Genomic DNA, 21,227 nt, shown 5'->3' on the forward strand with positions numbered 1-21,227 from the left:
TATTCTCTCGATTAAGCTAGCAAACAAGGGATAAAGTATTTAAAGGGCAAGCATTCGAATCCCAACAACTACATTTTCATTTTAATTTTAAATACTTATTACCTCGATTTTGCTGAAAACCGATGGATAAAGTATTTAGAGGAAACGTCTTCAAATAACAACAACTATATTTTATCACCTTTTAATTTTTTTATGACCTATTACATCGATTTTGCTAAAAACAGAGGGATAAAGTAGATAGAGCACACGTTTTTGAATCTCAACAACTATATTTAATCATCTTTAAATTTTAGTAATTTTTTAATGGCCTATATTCAGTGGCGGAGCCAGGACCCTGGTCGATCGAGGGAGTGCAAACTTCAGAATATTAATTAATATTAATAATTATAGTAATATATATTTAAATTAATTAATAATTATAATAATATATATTCAAAAAATTACATTGTATTAAAAAATAACAATACCAAAGTCAGTTCTAGTGCTGCATTAAAACAAACAATAACAAAGTCTAAACCAAACATTCCTAAACTTAATTAAAAGACCCACATGAAACACTTCACATTTTAAAATTCAAGCTTAAAAGATCTAAATAACTCTTGTTCTTTACAAAAGAGGTAAACAAGTCTATTTTCACTTCTTATATACTGCAATGATCTTGAAGTAAATATTCTTTAAGATTTAATGAGTTCTAAAAATTATAAAAACTAGTATTTACTAGCTACAAGTTTCAGTAGACAAATGATAATTTGTTTTCTAGTTCCAACAATACAATACTTCAAATTTAGAGATAATTTGTCTCTCTAAAAAACAGAACTTCATCCAAGTTATCTAACAAAAAACCAATAGCATGAAAAGTAAATCTCAATTCTACTAAATAAAATAAAAACAAAATCAGTAGCTTAAAAGAAAAACAAAATCAATAGCATAAAAAACTAGTAACATAAAAAAACCAATAGCATAAAAATAACTATTAACATAAAAAAAAGTAAATCTAAAAGAAACCATATATGATATTGATTCAACTGATAAAAAAATAGAAAAGAGGAAGCAAATATGAAAAAAAGGAAAACAAATTCCACAAAATCCTAAAATTAGTTTTTAAAATTGATCATCTTTGTTGTTATTAGGCTGCAAAATTAATGTTGACAGCTTGAGTAGTTTATTTTTGGATGGAGGAAGTGGAGAAAAGTGGAGGAAGAAAGAAGACGACTTTTGGCTTTTGAGATCTATTTCTTTCTTTGACAAATGCGTTAGAAAGAAGAAAGAATGACGAGGATGACGCTTGAGAACGAGTAGTGATGGTGGTGGTGCCGCCACAACCGCAATCAAGGATGGAGGTTAGAGGAAGTTAAGAGTTTTAATTAGTTCAGAAAGTTTAGGGTTTGAGAGAGATTTAGAGAGAAAATAAATGAATGAAAATTAATTTGAATTTCGACTATGGGTGCAAAACTATTTTTTTCAGGGGGTTCAAAATAAAATAAAATAGAGATATTGGTGCAATATTTTAAAATCCAGGGATTCAATTGAACCCCCTCATTATACTCTCCCTCCGCCACTGCTTATATGAACTCGGTTTTGATGAAAACCGAGGAGGAAAGTAGCGCATTGTATATATATATATATATATATGAGGTTAAAGGTAGTGCACTGACAGTGTAAAAAAGTTTTACACTGTCATCCAATAGAAACAAATTGTTTTGCCATGTCATATAAGTTTTTTTAAAATTACAGTCTGACTTATCCTGATTCATGGTCGTGATTGGTTGACAGTGTAAAACTTTTTTACACTGTCAGTGCATCACCTATTTTCTCTCTCTCTCTCTCTATATATATATATATATATATATATATATATATATATATATATATATATATATATATATATATATATATATATATATATATATATATTATAACCATTGTATATTCAACGTTCATTAATAAAGTAACAATGGTCAAAACATTGTCAATTCATCAATCCACATGAAACAATAGTGATTCGCGTGAAACTCTCACTAGTCAATCAAAACCTGAATGCTACCAACTATCCATCTTGGATGCAGATTCTTGAAATTTAAACTAGATGACTAGTCCAAACAAAAAAAATCATTATTATTTTTTTTAAATAGGTAAGAAAAAAATTTTAAAATTGTTATTTGGGCCATATAATCTTTAAAAAAACGGTAACAAAAGAGCTAAACAAATATTTCTTAAAAAAAACTAGATGACTCCTTTTCTATAGTCTTTTTATATATTATTAGTTCGATTAATTTAAGTATAAAGAAAAGGAGATATTGGATGAACTTAAGTCATTACATAATGCTCAGAATAGTGCTTTTACATATCATAATTCATAAATATTGGACAAAACAGCACAATGTAACTATCAGCTTTTCCAACCTAACATATTAATGAACTTGCTTAGCAACAAAATAACAAATAAAATAAAATGAACTTTCTTCACAAACATCTTAAACATACATTAATTTATTTTCTTCATCACAACTATGTCTTCCATTCTTCCAGGTGACAAACAAAACCATATAATAAAAAAGCACTTAATGCAACATACATATGATCATGGTATTCCAATGATTGGGAAGAAAGGAAGATAAAAACTACTTGGTGCCAAACCCCACTGTGAAGGCAAAGGAAAATTATAGGTTTTGGATGAGCCAAATTGATTATTCTCATCTTTGCATACTTTGTTTTTGGGGCAAGAAGTGAAGAAACTAAGAGGAGTGGAAGTTGTGTAGCTGTTTTCCTCTTTGTCCTTCACAATTTGTGAGAATTGGTTTTTCCTTGAAGCATAGAGATTACTTGGTCCACCAAGAAGTTTTGCATGGCAATTATCAGAAGCAGGTTTTGTATGGAATGTGGAAAGATCAACCATGAAGGAGCCATCATTTTCTGTAGTTGCCACAGCCAGGTTTTTCATAGCTTCACACTTCACAGAGACCTTAATCCCTAAAACCATGAAAAATAGTTATTTAATGCATATATAATTAGTTTAATCTGAAATAAAGTAAATTGAATAATGAGATGAGAATTGAAACAAACCTGAGAAATCATAGTCCTGAGTGCAATCAGTGCAAGTGACCTTGCCCTTTACAATTTGGCATGCAGAAGGGTCAATTCTAGCAAGAGTTAATGCAAAAAATAGTGCTGTGATAACATGAAAAAGCTTCATATTGAACCAAGTGAAAGCAAGAAATAACAATATAGCTGAATGATATGAAAGTTAGAATTTTGAAGAGAAGATTGGTAGTACTGAGTTATATATATTGACAGCTTGAGACATATTGATATTAATTGTAGGGGTCCTAAAGTTTGCTAGAGCTGTTATTAGTAGTTGGTATCCACAACTGTACACTTATGTTTGCATATGTATATATGGACGTAGAGTTTACCTGCATGTGACTTGGAGGTACCTAATCTTTTTTTTGGGTACAATGGAGGTACCTAATCTACAATACTTCAACATGCACAACACAACTAAAACTATAATAAGTATATCAATTATATCAACAAGCAATGGGGCTTATAGTTAAAAAAAAAGTGTTTCTTTATTGCTGGAACGAATAAAAGGTGTTACTTATAAAAAACAAAAATAGAGTTATCCGTGAGTATTGAACAGAAAGTGGTAATTCAGGTTATGGTTGCATGTATGTAATAATATTTAGAAGAAAAATGTGACAGGAAAAAATTAAATAACTTAGGACACTAATAAATGCACCGATAGATCTTGTTTCATTTAATAAGTAGGAGAAAATTGCTTTCATACAGGGCTGGTCTTTATAAAAAGAATTAATGCGTAAGAGGCGTTAAGAAAGAATTTATGTGTTAAATCTAAGTGTGCAGCTCAAACTTCTTAGAGTGATTTCTCGAGGAATCTAAATTTAAGATGTAACTTGGCAAACTTTGGTTAAAATTTTCATTTATTTCTTGCCGAATAATAAAGTAGCAATGTCACTTTCTATGAGATCTAGTGGTGGAGGATTAGGATAAAGCTAATACTGTATTGTTATTTTCTGGTATCAGATTAAAATTTGTTTAATCTATTATTAATCTATTATTAATATATAAACGTAAAAGTATCTGGAAATTCCACTTAAAGCCTTTTGATAAATATACTAAAACTTTTCTTATTCCATGGATAGAAATGACTTTTTGCAAAATAACTCAATATTATTGATTTGACATTTATTACTGTTGATGTGTCGCTCCCTTAATTTTTGTTGGTATTTTATATTTATTTTTATTTGTTGTTATTAAGTTATTTATTTACACAAATTACAAAATACTAATAGCTACTATTAAATGCATAGAGTTATTCCATAATTTGGAATGATGAGTTTTACGTTTTTGAAAATCCAAGCCCTCCACTAAAGATTATTAATATATAAACCTAAAAGTATCTGGAAATTCCACTTAAAGCCTTTTGATAAATATACTAAAACTTTTCTTATTCCATGGATAGAAATGACTTTTTGCAAAATAACTCAATATTATTGATTTGACATTTATTACTGTTGATGTGTCGCTCCCTTAATTTTTGTTGGTATTTTATATTTATTTTTATTTGTTGTTATTAAGTTATTTATTTACACAAATTACAAAATACTAATAGCTACTATTAAATGCATAGAGTTATTCCATAATTTGGAATGATGAGTTTTACGTTTTTGAAAATCCAAGCCCTCCACTAAAGAAAAATACAATTACTCCTGCCCTTCCATATTTCTATACAGATTGTTGGGTTATATATTTACTGAATCAATGGAATTCACTCTTCAATTTATCTTTTTCAGGTTTTCAAATTCTTCTCCATATCTGTTTTGCTGAAAGTATGATTTTAATTTGCATTTTTGTTTTTGTGTCTTTTTATTTCGATTTTAATTTGCCAAATCAAGTGAAATCTGTTTTGTACTTGCAACCTTTTAATCACTGGCATGCCCAATCGATTCTGTGAAAGACATCAATGAGTCGAAGGATTTGTGGAAGACAGCAGTTAGGTGTAAGCATATATGGCCTGCAACAAGTTTATTTGTGTAATTTTTTTTGATGGGTAGTTCATTGTACTGAAACATTGCTTCATGGTACTAAGTTTGATTTTAGCATAGATATGGGAACTCCTTTTAACTTGGGAAGGTGATTGGGACAAGGTGATTGATTTCATTGGAACAATGAAATTTTAATGGTTTTAGCTGAATTTTAATAGAACATCTCAAATGTTGAAGCCTAAAATGTAGGCTGGAGTACAAACGTAAAGTATTTCCAGATTATTGAGGTGAGAAGACTACTATGAATAGGAAAATTATTAGAAATTGGAGTTTGTCCACAATCTACTGTTTCATATTTCTTCTATTGTCCACAATCTGCTGTTTCACATTTCTTCTATTAGGGACAAAAATTTTCTATTTTCCACAATCAGCAGTTTCATTTCTTTTATGGAAATTGTGATTTGTTCATAAAAATGTTTGAGTGAATGTTATGTTTCGTAGCAATGTATATATTATGATTATTTTTTTTAGAATATTTGGTTGTTGATTATTGTCTTAATAACATTTTGAGGTTTATGAAATTATAATTTCTTAATTTTTTTTGCATTTAGTTGTTGATTAGAAGTAAGATCCATTCTCAAACACTATCGAATCTATCAAATCAATTAATGTAATGATGAGTGGAAGAGGGTTTGGATTACCACCACCACCAAACTCAAACAAACTCAAACTTAAAGTGGCTATCTTACTGCGTCTATTCCTATTCTCTTAGTGTAGCCAATAAAGACTAATAAATTTAGTTGACCTATTTTATTCTATTTTATTTATTCTTTATAATCAAATATAATAAGAGTCATTCTGAATTGTGGTAGTAATAAATACATAAAATAAAAATTATTAAATATATTTATAATTGCTATTAATTTAAAAATATATATTTTACCTAAATAGTAGTATCATAATATAACTTTTATTTTGAGACAAATAAGTAGTATAATAATATAATTTTGTCGTGTTATTTGAATGAATTTAAACTTTACAAATATAGTACTCTTTTGTTTTTTAATGTACTTCTAAGGACATTTCGATTTTAAAGTACTTCTAAGGGCATTTCGATTTTAAAGTACTTCTAAGGGCATTTCTTCTGAAAGTGCTTTTAGATTTTTGGGTATTCTTTTATTAATTACAAATATTTTTAGTAATTTATATTTGTGTTATTTATTTAAATATTTTGTTTTAATTTTATTAATAGTTATAATTTACTAAAAAAAATTAAAAACATATTAATTAATTCTCTATGAAATGGTATATTGAAAGATTTGCATACAAATAAATATCTAAGAATATAGAAAATCAGTTTGACTATAAAATTTTAATTATTGTAATTTATGGAATGGAACGATATCACGTCTAATACGTCCCATACATATTTTTTGTATGGGTAATGCTAACGAGTGCCCCAGGGGCACTGATTAAGAAATTAAAAAGGCAAGTGGAACATTGTTTAATAAAGTAAAAAGATATGTTTTTATCCAAAATATATGTATTAAATGCATTGAAAATATAAATAATTAACTTTTTTAAAGAAGATTAGGTGTATTCAATGCATTGAATATAGAATATTTTCTTAATTTGGAATGCTTAACCAGTGCCCCTGGGGCACTCGTTAGCATGACCCTTTTTGTATTTAATATTTGAATGTTTTCAATTATTGTGTTTACAAATTAAAATCTTACGATTAAATAATACATTAATTAATTTTAAAATATCTGAATTATTGGGTTTAATCATAAAAAATGTTATTTAATATTTGAATGTTTCTAATTAGTGTGTTTACTAAATAAATATTACAATTAAGTAATACGTTAATTTAATTTTAAAATCTTAAAATCTTAAAATTATTGGGTTTAATTGTAAAAAATGTTGATAATAAATTTTAAAATTTATTTCTTAAATTGGAAAATATATGAAACATTTAATTAGAAAGAGTATTACCGAACAAAAAATATTGCAAAACCTCAATCATGATTAATTTTATTATTTATAACAAATAGTGAAAAATGTCACTTCAAATTTGTTAATATAACACTAATTTTAAGGTAATAATATAAATCTATAAATAAAATAACATAAATAAAATTTCAATAGATGACTCAATTATAACTTTTTCAATTTCAAATCTAAAAATTAAACCTAGAGAATTTTTAAAATAATGGAGTTTTAATATCTAATATGACAATTATAATTATATATTACTCTATCTAATTAAAGAGTTTTAATATCTAATCTTGACAATTATAATTATATATTACTCTTTATAATTAAAGAGTTTTAATAATATAATTGTTTTTAATAATAAAATTGCAACTTATATATTGTGTCTCTTTTTTAAAAAATTGTATTAAATCATTATTATTGAATTGAAAACTAAATCATATTATGATAATTTCATACGTTATTTTTTATGCAAATCAATCAGTTTATGATGTTTGTACATAGACTTTGTTACTAAAATAAATATTCCAGTTATTTACTAAATTTATATTTTAGTTTTTATTTTTAAAATTTAGTAATACATTAACTATAGTTAAAACTACTATTAAAATATAATAAATTATATTAAAATTTCAATTTATCAATAAAGATTAGTGTTTTTTTATGATAAAACGGTATCATTTATACTAAAAAAATGTTATAAATGTTCGTATATGATAAAAGAACATGAGACAATCATGATAGAAACATGCATACATTTTTTTATGAAAAATATAAATTTATCATTCTTTTTACATTTCTACAATTATATATTATCATTTTATTTAATTAGTACATATAATATAAATTTTTATCACCACATCAAAAGTAAATTTACCTCTTTATAAAAACGTATAAAATAAAATACATTAATTATAATAATTTTAATTATTATAATAATATACATTAATACTTGAAATTTTTAAACATTTGACGAGAGCTGCCATACATTTTAGGTTTGAAAAAATGAGATAATATCTCAAATAGGTTTAATAAATTTTATTCTCTAACTATGTTTAATTTTTTAATTAAGATTATATTTTTTTAAAACTTATAAAATTATATTTTTATATTATAATAATATACATTAAATGTAGAAACTTTTAAGCATTTGACGGGAGCTGTCATACATTTTAGGTTTGGTAAAATGAGCTAATATCTCAAATAGGTTTAATAAATTTTTAGAATTAACTCATTTGGATTCAACTGGGGTTTGAATTGACGGGTAGATGTGAACGTATCTATGAGATGTGAGCTATTGACTGATCATTTTAATGTCTATCTTTTAACTATTTCTTTTACTACTGTTTTATAAAATTGAAGCAGGCCACATGTCAGAAAAGAAGGGTACTTGCAAAATTTTGAAGTGTAAACAATAATTTAGTTTTTCAATTTAAAATATTTTTACTGTAAAAATCTTTTCAAATTAACTTCATTATTGTAATCATGATAAAAATATTTTAAATGGTAGTCATGAAAATTTAATAATAAATGATAATAATAAAAAATAATGATAAAAGATAAAAATGTATTAATATAGTCAATTTTATAAACTCAATAAGCTACAATTGATTTTATAAACGTGAATAAGTTACAAATAATTTTATGAAAGTAATAAATTTAACTATTTATACAATTATTTGTATAAATGAGAATAAAAAGCAATGAAATTTTCATAATTTTTTATTTTAGAATTAATTTGACAAAGCATTTTAAATTTGAGATTCTTATATTTATTACACTATCCAATGAAAATTACTTAATAAGATTATTTTATTTATATGGGAATAAATATATATTATTTACCATAAGTTTTATATTTTTATTTTTTTTATAATTGTATATATTTAGATCTAATTTTTCTATTAACATATTCATATTTTCATTATTTGTTTAATTTTTAAATATTTTTTGCTCTTGAATATTTTGACGGGTACTGTCGTACATTTTAGATTTGTAAAATTTGTAAATTTGAAATTTTACAGGGAGCTGTGATATAATTTAGGTTTCTAAAAATGGAATAATATCTAAAATAGATTTAATAAATTTTTAGAACTAACTCATTTGGATTCAACTAGGGTTTGTTAACTCATTTGAATTCACGGTTAGATGTCAACGTATCTATGAGATACAAGCTATTGCATAAAATATGTTTGATATATATAAAGGAATTTTATAAGTCAAAATTAGATATATGTAATGTGAAATTCCAACCAGACCCGTGCGACAGCACGAGTTTCCTACTAGTAATAGCAATAAAATATGAGTAAGTAATTAGTTCATATTAGGTGTCTAAGTTTAATATGTATTTCTAATAAATTACTGTAAAAGATTAATTTAATAATTATTAATTTTTTTAATATTTTAATATTTGACCTTACGATTACGACCAAGGAAGATTAATTTCACTATTTATTTACAGAAATCTTTTTAGACCATAGCAAAATTTTGTATAGATATGATCTAATACAGAAATTATTTATACTTATCGAAATTCGAATCTAAACATTGAGAGAAGTTCATTCACTTAATCTCATTAAGTCCAACACACTATTTTATATTATATTGATGATTAAGTATACTAAATTTTAAATAATATAAATACTTGTTATTACATGTTTTAAGATTAGATATAGATTTTAAATAACATATTATTTATTACACGTTAAGACTAGATAATATAGTTTTGATTTATATAAATTTTATAGACTTAGTTTATTGAAAAGAAAATTAATTTTCAATGTTGAATTAGTTGAATTCATTGTTCACAATATATATATATATATATATATATATATATATATATATATATATATATATATATATATATATATATATATATATATATATATATATATATATATATATATATATATATATATATATATATATATATATATATATATAATGTAAATGTGTTAAACTATGGGTGTCAGCATATCTGGTTCATAAAATTAAAATATTATTTTCTTACTATATAATTTTTCGTTTATAATTATTTTAACTTATTTAATAATAAATATTAATTTTGTAATAAATTTTTTCTATACAATATTAATTATATTTTGTAACTCATAGAATTATCACAAAATTTACAATTAGGGACGAAAATAGTTGTGTTGAAAGAAACAAAGAATAAATGCTGCATTACAATTGGAATGTTTTATTATAGTCTAGGGTCAAGGGGGGAGGGACTCTATTTTCCATCAAAAATACTACCAGGATGGGGCTACTTTCTATGAATATTAATGAACCGTAAGTAGTAGGCCATATGTCATTATCTTCTTATTAGTTTTCTAACTTTCGGTTATATGGGATCCTAGATCAGTCCACACCAACGGACCAATATGTTGTCTCTCTTTTTTCACTCATTCTACTATATGTTTTGGAGAAATCAAGTTCTTGGTTATGTTGATCTAGATGGTAACCTCTTTGGTGGGTTTAATAATAGTCGAGGAGGCTTGAAACTCACTCTTCTCAGAGTTATGAGTTCGAATTTTACTAGGTTTTAAACGGGACTCCTGCTAATAAATGGTGGAATTAGTTCTCTTGAATTAATCGGTCGCAAGCCGAATATTAACATTTTAAAAAATGAATAATACTATTTACTACGAAAGAATTTAAACAAAAAACACAAGAATATATATATGTGTCATTAATTTAATAAATAATTTTAATTATTATAAAAAGTTGAAGTATATTAGGGAAGTAAGAATGTCATGTCAAACTTTCATTCAACGGTTGGCCGCATCCTATGTGCATTATCAACCATCTTCTCTAAAAAGGAAAACGCGCTACTCTTTAAGTATTCCAATAATTTCTGTTCATTTTCTATTTTTCGTCCTCTTACTAACTTAAACATTTGAGTTCTACCTTACCAATCAGATTCCTCTCCACTACATCAAAAACAGCAAATTACCGTAAGAGAATGTAAATACATTCCTTCTGATCATCATCTAGTTCTAGAGCAACCAAGTATCATGCATAATATAAATGAACATATTAGCAAATTAAGGAGTAGGTTTTAAATTCTCAAAAGCATCATGCATTTTGAATTTCCTAATAAAAAACACTGTCATTGACAATATCAATCGAACTCACTCTAATGCTTATATTTCTAGTTAAGTAGCTTCTTTTAGATTTTGTGCGTGTTATACGTGCAAGAGGATGAAGGTGTTCAAAGTTGTCAATGGCAGAAGATCATAAATCCAATATATGAAGACTTTGTTGTGGCCTATGGCGGCACATCCGTAACAAATTAATAAATAAATTCAAATATCTCATAACTCATATATGATGAAACTCGATGGGGAAATGAAAACAGAAAAACAACACAATACACTCGCCATACCAGAAGCCTAAACCAAACCATCTTTCTCCTTCATTTTTATTATCTAAATGCTCAAGAACCTATCTTTTGCTATCTTTTTAACAATCGGCTATCTTTTTAACAATCGACTAATTCGTCTTTGTGTTCAACAGTGAATTGTTTCTTGGGGTTCCTCGTTCCTCATCGTCGTCACAATGTCATATAGATCAAATTTTAGGTCAATATCAAGTTTATTTGTCCCATGATAGACATCAATTTTTTTTTTGGAGAAAAATAAAGAATATATTAATTCCCAAAAAGCATTGATTACAAGCTGATCCTAAGATCCAAGCATCCAAAAGACTAAGGAAAATCAAGGCCTAGTTTTAAAGAGTATTACAAAATGCCCATAATTTGCTGTCCCTCTTGGAACGTTCCTTGATAGTGTCTCTAATATGAATAAAACTAACATCAAGCCCTGCCTCCTGTTGGAATATCCTTCTATTGCGCCAAATCCAAACATGATAGAGAGATTCAGTAGCACAGAGTTTCAGCAGTCTAGCCCGATTGCCATGATAGACATCAATTATATATGATAAAAAGTACAATGATAAACAACTCGTAAGGTTGTTAGAGAATTTAGAAAATTTCACTTTATTTAAGGATAATTTTCGTAGTGTAATTGGTTTTCTCGCGAGAGATTGCAAATCTCTACTCAACTCTAGGTTGGGAAATTTTAGTTAGGAAATGTAGTTTTTTATAAAAATTAAATTGGGCTGTCTAAATTCAATTGTTTAAATAAAAATTTTGAAGAATTCTTATGAAATGTTTTTTCAAAGCTAAATTGAGAAAATTTCAAATACTACATACAAACTATCTTAATACAATGTGAATCTCAAATTAATTTCTATAATTTTTTCAAATTTTGCAAAAATCAATCCCCTCATTTTTCATTTTAGAAATTGGTCCGTACAAAATTTCACAAAATTTAAGAATGAATAATTTTTTTACTCTATACAATTTTAATTTTAATAAAATTTAAAATTTTCCTAGTCCTCACATACTAGGAAATGCATTTTTGAAGTCGTCCAGGATAATGCATTTTTAAATATAAGTTCCAGAGACAAGTATCTTTCCTCTCTCCCCAGGATAATGCATTTTTGAAGTCAGATTTCACTATTTATATCTGTCTGTTGTATCAACTGTCATGAACTTCGCTTGCTAATTCCAATTGATGCAGCAACAAAAGCCTTTTACCTCTCCTAACTCATTACTTAGAACTTCTCCAATACCATCAGGGCTTGGTTTCCCTATGATGGTCAATCCACATTCCGTTTCCAACTATTCGATGGTGGCGGAAACCATGCATCATTCAGACTTCTCTCTTTACCTACACTACAACTTCAAATTTCTTGAATATTTTTAAGTGATCATTTCACTACTAGGTTTCTATTTGTTTAAGTCATGAGTTAAGATCCTCTCCATTTCTCAAAAGAAATGGAGAATACCATTACTACTGTTTTCATTAGATACAAGTTAAATTACATAGATTACATGTCACACATTTCAAATATATATATATATATATATATATATATATATATATATATATATATATATATATATATATATATATACACCAGTACTTTAGTAACTGTGTTCTCAATTTTTTTTTAGAAACGGAGAGGATCTCAACTCGGTTTTAAGGTATAATAACATTTAAAGGCACACAAATCAAAATGAAAGCAATTGCATTACAGCATGCTGCATGTAAGTGTGTAACCACTATTTTTGGCTTTGCTGCCCATAGGTACATAGATTAGTAGCAGAAGAAAAACCAAAAGTCTTACATTTTCAAACATAAGTCTAAGAATAATCTCTGAATCCTTCACAAATGTATTACACTTCCGCCATCTCTGTTGTGCACGGTACTTCATTTGCGTGCTGTATGAAAGTGTATAAATCATCCTAAAGATAACATAAAAATTAAAAGTCTAGGAATAATTTCTGAATCTTTCACTAAGCCATTAAATTCTCTTCTGGCATCTCTGCTGTGCATGATACTTCATCTGTATGCTGTATGAAAGTGTGTAAATCATCCTAAAGATAACAGAGTCGGAGAAAAGCCTTCCAAATTTTAAAACAAAGATCAAACAGATATAAGAAAGACTGTTGGAAAAACGGACTCCTAAACGAAATGTTTAGGTTTTTCATTTTTCAATTTAAATGAGTGTCTCATTGAAACTTAAAAGGGTGGAGTATCAACATCATCTGTCTTTTAAACAGGAGTAATGTGGCTGCATGGTAAGAAAAGAAACTAACCATCAAACTTTACTTATCTTCTACATTCCAAAACCAGAGGCTTAGTTCTGTTACCATTCACTATCCTATAGGAATAACTTACACAATCAGAACAACATCATCGGCTCCATGTCGGTAAGATTTTAGACACCAATTTTCTTTTCATCATCTAAAACATAATCATCATGATTTCTAAATCAACTATCAACAAAATCATAAAAAGAAAAATATGTCCTACCAAACTAATCCAAAAATAGTAAGAAACTAGACTACATGTAACTTACAATCATATCAATCACCACATAGTTTCAACAAAAATTCTATGGAAACAGAAACAAATTACTTCAGCACGTCGCAAAAATCATCCTTAGAGTTGTATAATTCAAATAAATTACCCAAAATTCACAACAATATCTTCCAACAGAACACATTAATCATAAAAGAATTATATACTTTTGTTGATTAAAGAAATAATAAAATTGAAATACTTTGCTTCTATCATTGACCAGGTCTTCAATTTCATCTTTATTCATTAGGGTTTTTATTCATATGCAATTTCTCAGCCAAAACTCATAGGCGGAGATTCAAAAACTAAGAAAATATGTCAAAATATAAAGAATCAAAAAGAAAAAAGAAAAAAAAAAAAGAAAAACAAAATTCAAAACTCATTGTTTTTCAATCAATGAAACCTGTTTGGCTCAAAACGGCATTCCGAACTTTACGCAAATCTCTTCCCTTTAGGGTTCTTCCAACTCCTTCAAACAACGAACACGAATGCATCCGTGAAAAATCCAATTGCTTCGCGAGAAACTCGTGCGGAGGCATCTTGTTCTTGAAATCTTCCTCCTCAGCCAACTCTCGTGCTTCTTCCTCTTCGAATTTCCTTGCTAGCTCCGCCATTTCCAGCGACATTATCGGAATATTAATCGGCGCGGAATGGTAGAATTTAGTCGCGGCGAGGGACGGAAACGGCCGAGTTCGGTCTGTCGCTGATTGCTGGACGAGAATCGGTTGCGTTGCGTAAGAGGAAGATAAATCGGAGGAAACGGAAGAGAAGATTGAAACAGAGTCGAGATCGAGAAAATCCGTAGCGTCTACCGCGTCGGGAGAGTCTTTGTTTTCCGGCGAAACGGCATGGATTTCAGATGAATCGGGAGGGCCTAAGGGAGAAGGATTTTCGTCGTGACCGAAAACGACGTCGTCTTCGCTGAATTCGAAGGGTGTGGAGTTATCGAGTGGCGGCGCGTGGTTTGTGATGCCGAGAAAACGCTCGGCCCTCGAGGTAAGGAATTTGGGTGATCGGAATCGGGTCGGGTTGCGTGAGTACATGTCAGTTAGTTACCGGTTCTGGGAATTTTTTATTTTTTATTTTTTTGGTTTCTACTTTCTTTATTCGTGTGAGAAAGTGAGTTAGGTTTACGGTGTAAAAATGATGAGGTAAATGATTTTTATTGGGAAAGATGAGTAAGTAACGGTCATGATTATACTTTCTTTGATTTCGTTTCAACTTTCTTTGAACGTGGCAACGAAACAATAAATCGTGGATATCCACCAAAATAAAAAAGAGGTAGATAAACATGTTCGATTTTTTTTTTTTTTACATAAGAAAAAGAAATTAAGGAAAAAGTTAAAAAACGGTAAATAATTATGTCGTCATAATTTACAATTTTAATATTCTCTTGAGTCATAATTAAACAATTATAAAGTAAAATAATTATTTTTACACTAATTAAAAAAATTAATTAAGTGTAATTAATTTTTTTTATTTTATATACAATCTAAATAAAATTTATCAATTAATTTTTTATTTTATATACAATCTAAATAAAACTTATTATTCTTAGTTATAGTATGAATCAACTACCAACATTTAATGTTTTTGAATTAAATCAATTATATAACATTGATCTTTCAAATGCGTTAGTTCATATAGGCCGGCCTACCAGACCTGGAAAATTAGAAAATTTTATCTCGTATCTCTATATTATCCTTCTACACCTACATTTTTTTAAAATATTCTAATTCTACCATTTTAATTTATCAAATAATTCTATTATTTAATATTTACCATTTCACACTCCCACCAAAGTGCACCGATAACTTGCAAACAAGTTTTTCAGTTTGAAATTTTTCTTCACCAAATAACTTGCAGTCAAGATTTCCGGTTTGTAATTTTTTTTAACCAGATAACTTGCAGTCAAGATTTCCAGTTTGTCATTTTTTTAACCAGATAACTTGCAGTCAAGTTTTTCGGTTTGTAATTTTTTTTCACCAGATTGTTGCAAATTATTAATAATAATTAATAATATGTGTGTTCCAAAATGACAAGGAAAATATACTAGTGGATTTTAATTTTGAATTTGAAAGTTGGTAACTCTTCATGAAATGTTGCAACCGTTGGTGAACCATGCTGTGGGCCAAAAGTCATAACTCTTGGAAAAGAAATTGTTTCACCAAGGGTCGCTACCTTGTGAAACAATATCAGCATGGCCTATAAAAGCATAATTTCAGATTCAGAATTAACAACAGAAAAAATGCAAATCCTTTAGAATAATTCCAGAGCGCTCTTCGCTACATTTGAGTTTTCGTCGGTCTTGCGCAAACTTGATAAGGCTGAATTATCCTGGGTATTCTGCGTAGAAACTCCAAGACAAATTGGGAGTGCTTGAAATACTATAAGGAAAGTGTTTCGTACACGATTCTAGCCTCGATTCCATTCGATTTAAGTTAATTTTATAACAATCTTATAGTATTCAATTGCAAATAATATTGGCATCCGAGGCTTTTGTATCAAAATCTAGAACAAGAATCGATGTCACAAATCTGGGTAAGTTTTTATTTTGCCGAGTAGTGTAAAAATCATAATATCAAGATTACTGAATAAAGTTTTTTAATAATCAGTAATCATATCCTTATTTATCGATATTAAGATTTTCTGGTAATTATCTAGTGATATGCATTCCTAATTTTATTCTGATATGCCATACATAAAATAATGCGTAACGTTGTTGTAATGCACGATGTTTTTCATAGACTTATTGATAATTGAAAAAGAATATTCATGTGCCGATTACGTGAATGAATTGCAGTAATAAGTTTAGTATCATGTGATCATAAAACTAGAATTCATATATATAGTATGAATAGGAACAGTATATGCATATAAAAATGATTACATTTACATCAAGGCACTAGAAACAAAAGATGAAAATATATTTATATATGTATATTACAGTGATTGTTTAGTTTCAAGTGGATGTTGTATTGTCGTGACTATACTATATCGTAATATATCTGGATATAATATTATAAAATATATGCATGGTTTATATGACACCAATTGGATTTTATACATCTTATCTAATTACATTTTCAATTACGTGAATTATAAAAAAAAAAAAAAAAAAAAAGTGTTGCTAGCATTTCTCTTGTTTGTATTCAACGAGACTTATTATTATAAGATATATAAAGATCATTAAAAAATGGATCATGACTTATATAATATTATGAATTTGGAGGAGTCGAATATAACTATTGAATTTCGAGATGTGGAATTTAAGAATCTTATCGCGGAGGATAAGGAATTCAAGATTCCCACAAATGAAAATCTCGCGAGGAAGGTTCTCTACGGATTTGTTGAAAAATAAATCGAAAGTTCGTCAATGACTGTTGAAAAAACAAATCGAACTTAGAATAAGCAGAAAGTCCAAAATGCTAAGGATCTAAAATCGAACAAAATCGCTTTTCGACTTATTTCTCTTGTGTAGAAGGAAATAGTGAGAGATTTGTTCGTAAGATTCCTATTACGCTTCAAGTGGAAGATGGTACTAAGAGTTACAAGGAATAACTTTAAAGGACTCATCCTTTTGGCATGATGTTATCCAAGAAGAAATGGATTTGAGTATGTTAAATCATACTTGGGAATTTGTCGATCTACCCATTGGATGCAAGTGTTTGTTTAGAAAGAAGTATCATAGTGATGGTACATTAAACATCTACGAAGATAGATGATTAACCAAGGGTTTTAGACAAAATGAATGTGTTAATTATTTTAACACATATGTACTAGAAGGAAGCACAACGAAATTTATAATTTTGTTTGCTTTGACTTCCTAGCATGACCTAATGAGTCATCAAAAAGGATGTCAAAACGACATTCCTAAATGAATATCTCGATGAGGAGATTTACATAAAAAAAATCATAAGGTTATGTGCTTCTTGGTAATGAACAACTAGTGTACAAGCTTGTTAAATCCTTGTATGAATTAAAACAAGCACCGAAACAATGACATTAAAAGTTTGACTTTGTCATTGTAAGATTCTCCGATTAAGGAGGAACCACACAAGTTAGGGGGAGAATTTTCAATATTATCAAAACAAGAATTCAAAGAGTTTGTCATCATCAAAAAGGGGGAGATTGTGAATAATACATCTTATATTTAGTTTTGATGAAGACAAAGGTTATCAAATAAGAAAAGGATCTAAAGTGTCATGTACATCAATGATGTGGTTGATCAAGAAGGTTGAACATAGAAGTTCAAGAGAAGATTTGAGAGAAGTGAACATAACTAAGGTACTCATTGCAATTCATACTATTTATTTTAAATTTCTCATAATTTAATCTCTCACTTCATCTAAAAACCTTCTTGCATCATCATGCATGATTATCTAAAAACCTTTTTTCATCTAATTCTTATGATAAGTGTTTGTACACAAAGTTGTGTAAGAATTTTGTGATATTCCTTTGTCTCCATGTTAATCATTATCAAAGAGATGAATGAAATCTTAGAAACAAAGAGGTTTCTAACTTCCACATTCAAGATGAAAAATCTTGAAGTAATGGGCACTCTTTGCGATCAAAGTAAAACGAAAGAGTGGGGGTTGAGAAAACCACATTCAAGATGAAAGATCTTGGACTAATTGACACTCTTTTGGAGATCAAAGTAATGCAAAAATAGTGGGGGTTATAAACTTAGTCAAATACACTTTGAGAAAGTTCTTGATAAGTTCAAACTATCACGTTTCAAGAAAGTGAATATTCAATTTGATCTTAGTGTCAAAATGATGATGGAAGAAATGTGGCTATATTAGAATACGCAAGTGAAATTGGTTTTCTAATGTAATGTACTAGACCTGACATAGAATTTGCACTTAGTAAATGAGTAGATTTACTAGAAGTACAAATGGTGAACATTAGGAGGCTATCACAAGGATTTTGATTATCTTTTAAAAAAACCAAAATCTTGACCTCCGTTATGGTAGGTTTCCTGCCATATAAGAAGGATATACCAACATGAGTTGGATATCGAGTGTTGGGGATCATATACTTACACTAGTTAGTGGTGAGATTTCTTGGAAGATCAAGAAACAAAGATGCAACACGCTTTTGACCATGGATCCATAGTATATGGATCTCGCTTCCACTGGTCAAAGAAGTTGAATGATTGAAGGACTTTCTGTTGGAAGTTCCATTGGCTAAAGATGATGTTTCAAAGGTGTAAGTGTAAAATGAAAAATCTGGGCACTGAGGCCTTAGATATTCTTTCGTAAGAAAATTGATTAAAGATGTAATCATTTAATTCACATATATACGATTGATCTATAATTTGAATGTTTCATTTACTAAACTACTGGCCAGGGATTTAATAAAGACAACCTCAAGAGGTGTGAGGCTGAAACTCCTTGAATAAGTGTTCCAACAATGATAGCAACCCAATCTGAAGTTAATACATCTTAACCTAAGATTCAATGGGTAACAACAAGTCGTTGATTTGGAAGATGGTGCAACATTTTGTGACAATGTTGACTATTACATAATTGAGGGTTGAGTTTTTAGAAACTCTTAATGAAGTTCTATATCGAGGAGGATATGTATCTCAAGAAATAGATACAAACTGAACTTCACCTATATGAATTTCAAGATGGTGCCGTCTTAAAGTGAGAGTTGGAGTTTCTCTCATGAAAAATTCATGAAAACAGGAAAAGCACATGGCCATAAATAGTGCTAGGCGAGATATGTAGGCGAAGAATCTTTAAAGAGTGTGTGTATAGTAACGCCGGTCTGATCACATGGGATAACGGTTCAAAGCATAGCTACCTAACGTTCCGATTAGGCTTTGCGTTTTCTTTACTAAGGTTAAGTTCAAATCGAAAGATACCTAACTGTATTAACACTCTTTTGCTTTCTATATTCTGGAATTAGACTTGTCATTATTAGAACAAGTGGGGGATTGTTGCAAATTATTAATAATAATTAATAATATGTGTGTTCCAAAATGACAAGGAAAATATACTAGTGGATTTTAATTTTGAATTTGAAAGTTGGTAACTCTTCATGAAATGTTGCAACCGTTGGTGAACCATGCTGTGGGCCAAAAGTCATAACTCTTGGAAAAGAAATTGTTTCACCAAGGGTCGCTACCTTGTGAAACAATATCAGCATGGCCTATAAAAGCATAATTTCAGATTCAGAATTAACAACAGAAAAAATGCAAATCCTTTAGAATAATTCCAGAGCGCTCTTCGCTACATTCGAGTTTTCGTCGGTCTTGCGCAAACTTGATAAGGCTGAATTATCCTGGGTATTCTGCGTAGAAACTCCAAGACAAATTGGGAGTGCTTGAAATACTATAAGGAAAGTGTTTCGTACACGATTCTAGCCTCGATTCCATTCGATTTAAGTTAATTTTATAACACAGATAACTTGTAGTCAAATTTTTCGGTTTGTAATTTTTCTTAACCGGATAACTTGCAGTCAAGTTCTCTGGTTCATTGATCTATTCATTAATCTTAAAATATTTTATTAATTTAGATATCATATAAATTAATATAATAATATTATAAGATATTTATAATATTTTAGAAAGTAGTATAAGATATATATTTATAATATTCTAAAAGATATTATAAGATATATATTTATAATAGTTTAAGAGATATTATAAAATATTTATAATATTTGAGAGATTTATAAGATTATAATAATATCTTTTATTCCAATAATTAAGAAGATATGTTTTGGATTTATTATGAATTTGTTGGATTGTGTATAATATGTATCTCTTCTGTTATTATAGTGTGACAATTTTAGAGCTTTAGAGAAGAAAAAAAAAAGAAGAAATAAGGGTTTAGAGAATTTCAAGGGAAACTTAGAAAGGAATTTTTTTTTTTTGAAAAATTACAAATCGGAAAACTTGATTGCAAGTTATCCGGTGAAGAAAAATTACAAATCAAAAAACTTGACTGCAAGTTATTCGGTTAAGAAAAATTACAAATCGGAAAAACTTGACTGTAAGTTATCCGGTGAAAAAAAATTACAAAGCGGTAAACTTGATTGAAAGTTATCCGCTGCACTTTGGTAGGGGTGTGAAATGGTAAATATTAAATAATAAAATTATTTGATAAATTAAAAGGATAGAATTGGAATATTTTAAAAAATGTAGGGGTAGAAGAATAATGGTAGGGGTATGTGGTAAAATTTTCGGAAAATTATAGGGCTTGGGCTTTATAATTAGAGTCTATATTTTTTAGGGCCTTTTTAGCCCAACTCTGAAAAGTCCGCTATCCATTAGGCTAGC

General features: G+C 28.3%; 2 protein-coding genes across 2 annotated transcripts; both read right to left on the bottom strand.

Annotated features, from left to right (window-relative positions):
• Positions 1 to 2,439: 2,439 nt before the first annotated feature.
• Positions 2,440 to 3,240, bottom strand: LOC131647887 (uncharacterized). The gene is made up of 2 exons (XM_058917703.1): positions 3,064 to 3,240; positions 2,440 to 2,970 (listed from the first exon to the last, which is right to left on the bottom strand). The coding sequence occupies exons 1-2, from the start codon at positions 3,191 to 3,193 to the stop codon at positions 2,582 to 2,584; spliced, it is 519 nt and encodes a 172-aa protein (XP_058773686.1). The 5' UTR covers positions 3,194 to 3,240; the 3' UTR covers positions 2,440 to 2,581.
• Positions 3,241 to 13,086: 9,846 nt separating this feature from the next.
• LOC131647888 (protein S40-7-like) lies at positions 13,087 to 15,095 on the bottom strand. The gene is made up of 2 exons (XM_058917704.1): positions 14,340 to 15,095; positions 13,087 to 13,425 (listed from the first exon to the last, which is right to left on the bottom strand). The coding sequence occupies exons 1-2, from the start codon at positions 14,977 to 14,979 to the stop codon at positions 13,415 to 13,417; spliced, it is 651 nt and encodes a 216-aa protein (XP_058773687.1). The 5' UTR covers positions 14,980 to 15,095; the 3' UTR covers positions 13,087 to 13,414.
• Between the last annotated feature and the right edge of the window lie 6,132 nt (positions 15,096 to 21,227).

The sequence above is a fragment of the Vicia villosa genome, linkage group LG2 (genome assembly GCF_029867415.1).
Source record: "Vicia villosa cultivar HV-30 ecotype Madison, WI linkage group LG2, Vvil1.0, whole genome shotgun sequence".
Taxonomy (NCBI): Eukaryota; Viridiplantae; Streptophyta; class Magnoliopsida; order Fabales; family Fabaceae; genus Vicia; species Vicia villosa.

Coding starts and splice junctions, on each gene's coding strand:
- LOC131647887 (XM_058917703.1), bottom strand. CDS start 3,193: ATGAAGCTTTTTCATGTTATCACAGCACTATTTTTTGCATTAACTCTT. Junction 2,971..3,063: donor TCAGGACTATGATTTCTCAG/GTTTGTTTCAAT, acceptor TCATGGTTTTAG/GGATTAAGGTCTCTGTGAAG.
- LOC131647888 (XM_058917704.1), bottom strand. CDS start 14,979: ATGTACTCACGCAACCCGACCCGATTCCGATCACCCAAATTCCTTACC.